General features: G+C 45.0%; 1 protein-coding gene across 1 annotated transcript in view; it reads left to right on the forward strand.

Annotated features, from left to right (window-relative positions):
- LOC103803851 (cullin-4A) overlaps positions 1 to 6,993 on the forward strand; it is a gene marked incomplete at both ends in the record, with an annotated part of 25,650 nt that overhangs the window by 4,169 nt on the left and 14,488 nt on the right. Inside the window, 2 exons of the mRNA XM_009076430.1 lie at positions 2,593 to 2,696; positions 4,924 to 4,993. Of these exons, the coding sequence (XP_009074678.1) occupies positions 2,593 to 2,696; positions 4,924 to 4,993 (174 nt within the window). The remainder of the gene's footprint in view (positions 1 to 2,592; positions 2,697 to 4,923; positions 4,994 to 6,993) is intronic.

Here is a 6,993-nt window from a genome sequence, read left to right on the forward strand (position 1 = left end):
CTCCAGTGAGGGAGAATCCACAACCTCTCTGGGCAATCTGTTCAGTGCTCAGGGACTGCACAGCAAAGAAGTTCTTCCTCATGCTCAGGTGGAACTTCCTGGGCATCAGTTTTTGCTGTTCCCTCTTGGTTTCCCCCACTGAGCAGACTCTGATCATCCTCTTGGCACTTCCTGTTCAGGGACTTGGATCCATTCATGAGGTTCCCTCTCAGTGTCTCTTCTGGAGACTGAACAGCCCCAACTCCCTCAGCCTTTCCTCATCACTGAGGTGCCCCAGTCCCTTCAGCATCTTCCTTGCCTTCCCCTGGACCTCCTGCAGGAGCTCCATGTCCCTCTGGTCCTGAGGAGCCCAGAACTGGACACAATCCTCCAGGTGTGATCTCACGAGGGCTGAGCAGAGAGGCAGGATCACCTCCCTGACCTGCTGGCAATGCTCTTCCCAATGCATCCCAGGATTCCATTGGCCTTCTTAGCCACAAGGACACACTGTGACTCAACCTTCTACTCACCTTCTACTAGCCCAGGTTGTTCAGAGCAGTCCTGCTTTGTTCCTCACCTGTCTCTTAGCCCACACACTTGCTAGCCTATCTTTTTGGGTAATCTTAAACTGAGCTTGAATGAAGAACATTTAGTAATGCTTTGACGAAGAATTTTGTGCATATTACAAAGAAATAGAACACACCAATAAAGCCAGAATTTTGGGGGAAATGGAGTAGTAATGGAGTAGCACTGCAAAAACACTGAAACCTTGTTCAAGTTCATTGATGTTATCAGAATTTGGCAACAAAATGCGAGACTGTAAATCCTCTGGAGCAAAGGAAAACATTCTTGGGTCAGGGTTAGTTGCCCAGATGAGACAGTGCTTTAAATCTCTCTAGTGTTCTTTCTCTGCAGTGTTTCCTCATAGCCTAAAAGCAGTTGAGGTGGATTTTTAGTTCTGAAAACCACGTGCAACTCCTTTGGATAATTTTTGTATGAAGCACTGAGTAGCCAAAAATACTTCTGTGAACTTTCAGAGTTCTCACAGAACGTTTGTTTGTCTTGATTGTGATTCATTTCAGATGCTGTGGTCTATTAATAAAATAATGTATTGCAATGCAGCACACAACATAAAGTGTGCCTGGAACAAAGTCTAAATATAGGCAGTGGTATCAGGCAAGGCTGTGTTTTCTCTCTGGCATTCTCCTTGCATTTCTTGTGAGGAAAAAATGTTGGTGTAAGACAACATAATGACTAATTGCTGTACAGCAGTAGTCTAGAGGTGGCCAGACCTGTCTCAGCACAGTCTAGGACAGCTGCAGAACATGATTTACATCAATGTAGGTGACCACAATAATGTTTGGTTTGGGGCAGAATTGGTCTTCTTAGGTAACTAAGGATAAATCCTCAGTGAAATCCCATGAGGTCCCCAAAAATTCAAGTCTTTATGTAATGATTAATGTTCAGGGGTTTTTAGTGTTGTTGTTTGGGGGCTTTTTTAGATGACTTTCTCCCCTCAGTTTACCTAATGTTACCATGAGTGTGTGAAATCGTAGAATCATAGAACCAACAGGTTTGGAAAAGACCTCCAAGATCATTGAATCCAACCCTACCGTGGTTACCAGACCATGGCACTGAGTGCCACATCCAGTCTCACCTTAAAAACCTCCAGGGATGGTGAATCCACCACTTCCCTGGGCAGCACATTCCAATGCCTGATATCAAGCTTGATTTTATTCACAATCAGTTCATAATCCTGGAGGATTGTGTCCAGTTCTGGGCTCCTTAGGAGCAGAGGGACATGGAGCTCCTGGAACAGGTCCAGGGGAGGGCAAGGAAGATGCTGAAGGGGCTGGAGCACCTCAGTGATGAGGAAAGGCTGAGGGAGTTGGGGCTGTTCAGTCTCCAGAAGAGACACTGAGAGGGAACCTCATGAATGGATCCAAGTCCCTGAACAGGAAGTGCCAAGAGGATGATCAGTGTCTGCTCAGTGGGGGAAACCAAGAGGGAACAGCAAAAACTGATGCCCAGGAAGTTCCACCTGAGCATGAGGAAGAACTTCTTTGCTGTGCAGTCCCTGAGCACTGAACAGATTGCCCAGAGAGGTTGTGGATTCTCCCTCACTGGAGCTGTTCCAGAACCCTCTGGACACAACCCTGAGCCATGTGCTCTAGGGTGGCCCTGCTGGAGTAGGGAGGTTGGGCCAGATGACCCATTGTGGTCCCTTCTAAGCTCACTGATTCCGTGGCTCTGTGTGCTTGCACTGACAGATGCAGAAGATGGACCTACAGGAAGAGTTCTGCTGCTGAGCACTATTGGAGGAGGCAGAGTTCTAGTAATGTTTAAGAGCATATCTGAAATACGGCCCAGATGGTGAGGATGGTCCTTGTTTGCACACAAAATCTAGCAGCATAATAAGGGACCAAAGTAAGAAAGGAGTCATGAAACCTTAATTTTTCTTCACAATTTGGATAATTTACTCTTGGTGTTTTGTCTTTGTGCACAGTTTGAATGTATAATGCTGCTTGTATTCCTTTATTGTCAGCCTTAATTACGCAGACACAAAAATGTGACTTCTTTTTTTGCCTCATTCCCAATCTTTTTGGTTTCTAGGCTGTTGAAAATCTCTGCTCTTACAAAGTCTCTGCTACACTCTACAAACAGCTGCGACAAGTCTGTGAAGAACATGTGAAAGCACAAATCCATCAGTTCAGAGAATATCCTTTTGTCATGCCCTGAAATGGTTAGACTGGTTAGTTTGAATGATCACTTTTTACAATAGCACCTTGTAAAAATGACACAAGTCATTGTCAATGTCTTAAAGAGGTTCTTTGTCCACTTCCATACTCTCAAATCAGGCATAAGCAACTTCAGTCATATGGGTGAATAATTTTTGTGTAGCTGTTGGTAAGAATTGTACTATTGTAGTAGTGATGTCAATTTTACACCTAATCTAGAAGATTTCAGTAGCACTATGAGAATTCAGAGGTGATGAATTTCCATGACAGGTGAGTGGAGATGTTTGCGGTAGCAGTAGCTTAAAACCAAAGTCACTACAGGCATTTTTCAGGAACAGCCAAAGAATTCTCAAGCATAAATTGTACTTGGTTGACCAATAATCACTACTGGTCAGCAGGAGTGTGTCACAGGTGTTCAACAAGCCTTCAGGCAGCTTGTGTGTACCTTGGGAGGTTCGTGGGAGAGAGCTCTTAGGTCAGGAGATCATTTGTCTGTCTTAGGATGCACAGAAACCTGAAGTTTTGTGGTAAATTTCCCCATGGTTTACAGAAGTTCGTAGAATCATAGAATGTTAGGGGTTGGAATGGAGCTTAGAGATCATCTAGTCCCAGCCCCCTGCCCTGGGCAGGGACACCTCCCACCACACCAGGTTGCTCAAGGTTTCATCCAACCTGGCTGGGAACACTGCCAGGGTTGGGGCAGCCACAGCCTCCCTGGGCAACCTGTGCCAGTGTCTCACCATCCTCACAGGGAAAACTTCTGCCTAGAATCTAACCTAACTTTCCCCTCCTTCCATTTGTGCCCATTGCCCCATTGCTGGGCTTTTCTTCTGGGTGAAGAAGGGTCACAGAAGTACCTGTAGATCTGTGGACACCTGGGTGCAGCCAGACCTGTTTTCTGAATCCTCTTGAGCTTTGCATCCTGAGAAGTTGCTGTACATGAAAGTTGTATAATAGCCATGGGGTTGCACTTGCTTGGGCAGTAGATAAATTGAGTCTGTGCCCACCTTGCTGTCCTTAAATGCCTGGAGAGTGCCTTAGCAAGCAGACACTGGATGGAGAGTGCCACACTGAACAGATACTCCAGTCCTGTGGCTGCTGGAAGTGTTTCCCAGGTCTCTGTATGTATTTTATGAGCAGAAAAATCATAAGATAAGTCAGAAAGAAACAAGGAGCCAGGGCTCAGAGAGAACTTTCCAGGTGAATGCTTTAAATGTGCTTTGCATTGTGACTTTCTCAGTTCACTGCATTCCCCATGTAGGTGCCTACACTCATAAAGAAGAGAATTTATTTTCCTGCTACATAGCTGAGTACCAAAACGATTTGGGCTTGTGTGTGTTTGAGGTGGGTTTTTTTTGAGTCCTATTTAAGGCTTCTACGTAGGGCATTAGTCTAGGAGCCTCTTAAGCACATCTGACCATTGTATAATCAACCATTTTTTGCATCCCTGCATTTTTCATACCTTAGGTGATCTTATGGAGAGATGTTTTAAAACTGGTATCCTGTAACTTTGCTTTCCCCCTGCCCTTTGAACAGAGCTGATGGTTTGGGAATTTGATATTTTACCACTTTATATCCCAAGGACATGAGATAAGATGAATCAGATCTGGCCAGAGTAAGTGGGAGTTGATTATATGCAGGAGAAGAAGGTAAAGGCCCAGTTGGATTTTACTCCTATGACAGATGAGAATTCTGTTATTTGTAAGTATATCTGTTGTGCAATGAAGAAGACTCTGCAGATTACTTAGGGTGACCTGGAGATGTGTGTGAAAAGAGTGGTATTTGGATTTGTTGAGGATTATTTAGAACTGTAACTGCTTTTAAGAGATTAGGGTCACTCCTGGTGTGCACAGTGTGAACTTATTAAACAAACAAAGTAACCTTTCCATCCCTCTCACCTCAGGTGGTGATGAGATTGGTTTCAACACTGGTGGGATTTCTCGTTGAAGTCTATATTCAGGTTGTACAGCACAGCCACTAGATGGTATTGCTGAGGAGCAGTGAGTGTTGTTCCTTGAAAACAGGGAGACCTTTTGGAGAGCTGCCAGCCCCTGTGCTGGGCAGGAGCTCTGCAATTAGAGCTTTATCTCTGGCAGGCACAGTAACATTGGAATATCCATGGAGCAGCTTTGCTTAGTGGCTGGCAAAGATCATCTCTGGCCTCAAAAGGTACTGGCAAACTAGTTTTCCTTAACGGGTGCTCTACAGATTCTCTGGATAGCCTTTTGTATTTAAAGAAGATCAATAAATGCTGGCAAGATCATTGCAGACAAATGGTAAGTGGAAGGTTTGTTCAGGATACATTGTCCCTGAGGGGTGAAATCTGGCAAAAAGGAGTTTGGCACAGTTTGAACTTGGGGTTGTGCAGCTCCTTCTCCTCCTCCTCCTTCTCCTCCTCCTCCTCCTTCTCCTCTTCCTCCTTCTCCTCCTCCTCCTTCTCCTTCTCCTTCTCCTCCTCTACCTCTAAGATCATTGAGTCCAACCATCATCATGGCTTTTTGCTTTTCCCTTTGCTCTCTGTGGAGGGTTTTGTTGTTGAAATGTATGTTCTGTTAACTCTGACTTTCAAAGGTTTCATACCGAGTTGGAATATCACTCAGAAGTACATTGACACCTTTTTTTTTCCCTGTGGGTGGAATGAAAAACTAACGAGGCAACACTGAAATTGTTTGCTGCTTGTCATTTTAAGTAACTGGAGACTTCACAATCTTTGCTTTTAGATAGCTCCAAGAACTAGGCTAATTAGTGACTTTCTTTTTCAAAGCAGAGATTATCCTGACTGTAGAGCTAAGAAACAAGAAGATTGAGGAACTGAAACTCAATTTCTTCCTGCCTTTCTTCTCTTCTACCTCTATAATGATTTATGTTGCAGAAAAAAAATCCCTTCCCAAACACACTCCACAAGAACTGTGCCTTTAAGAAGGCATCATTGTCATTCCAAACCAGCATTTGGTGATGAGTTTTTATTGCATTGTCACTTAGCTTTGGCTACAGATGCCTCAAATGGTTGAATTTCTATTTCCATTCCTCAAATCCACCACTCTCTCCTTCCCACTGCAGGATGGGTAGAGGGATGTGATTTTTACCTGAATTAAAAATGGGAAGTGTTAGGGGAAAATACTTGAAACAAGAAATCCAGCAGTCTGCTTGAAACAGAGTTGGAAGTTTATTGCCTTGAAATTATAATTAAACTGAACTTGTGTTTCTATAAAAAGGCTTTGTCTGTGAACACTCTTTACTTAATTACTTGTGAGCATTTTTGGGTTTTTTTCTTGCGTTCCTTAAAGCAACAACCTGTAGCAATTGCCTTTCTTACCCATGTGAGGGTTAGCACTTGTGGTATTTAAGACAAAATATCAGCCTTAGTGCTGTTTTGCTTTAATGTGCATGGCCAGAAGCAATGTCAGCTTGGGAATGGCTTCAGAAGCAATGAAGTCTTTTAGGGAAGGAGTAGGTGGACAGCTGGGAATAGAAATATCTGTGTTTGGCCTGAGGGTGAGTGAGTGAGTTACTGATGTCCTGAGTTACACTCGTGCTGAGCTGAAACCTGGGCAGCCTTTTTATGGGCAAAGTTAGCAATGGGGTTTGAATGTGAAAGAGTAATAAGCTAAAAACCACCTCCTTCTCCACTTCCTTGATTTAAAAAAGTGATAGAATCATAGAGTAGAACCATGGAACCATGAATCATAGAGTAGAACCATCGAGGTTGGAGGAGACCTCTAAGATCATTGAGTCCAACCATTAACCTGTCACTGCTGGAACCCCTAAACCAGATCCTCCAGTGCCAGATCCCAGCATCTCTCCAACACCTCCAGGGATTTAGACTCCATCACCTCCCTGGGCAATATCCCAGTGCCTCAACACCACAACAAGGAAAACATTTCCCCTCACATCCAATCTGACTCTGCCCTGGCTCAGCTCAAGGCCATTCCCTCTAGTCCTCTCCCTGCAGCCATGGCAGGACACACATCCCCCACCTCTCTCCAACCCTGGCAGGGAGTTGCAGAGAGCCAGGAGGTCACCCCTGAGCCTCTTCTCCAGGCTAAACAAACCCAACTCCCTCAGCCCTTCCTCATCCCACAGGTTTTCCAGCCCTTTGCTGCCCTCGTTGCCCTTGGCTGGACTCGCTCCAGTGCCTCAATGGCCTTTGGGCAGTGAGTGCCCAAAGCTGAGCACAGCACTGAGCTGGGACCTCCCCAGTGCCCAGTGCAGGGGGATGAGCACTGCCCTAGTCCTGCTGCCACACTCTGCTGGAGCCAGGACAAGATGCCCTTGG

The sequence above is a fragment of the Acanthisitta chloris genome, unplaced genomic scaffold (genome assembly GCF_000695815.1).
Source record: "Acanthisitta chloris isolate BGI_N310 unplaced genomic scaffold, ASM69581v1 scaffold36326, whole genome shotgun sequence".
NCBI classification, from domain to species: domain Eukaryota; kingdom Metazoa; phylum Chordata; class Aves; order Passeriformes; family Acanthisittidae; genus Acanthisitta; species Acanthisitta chloris.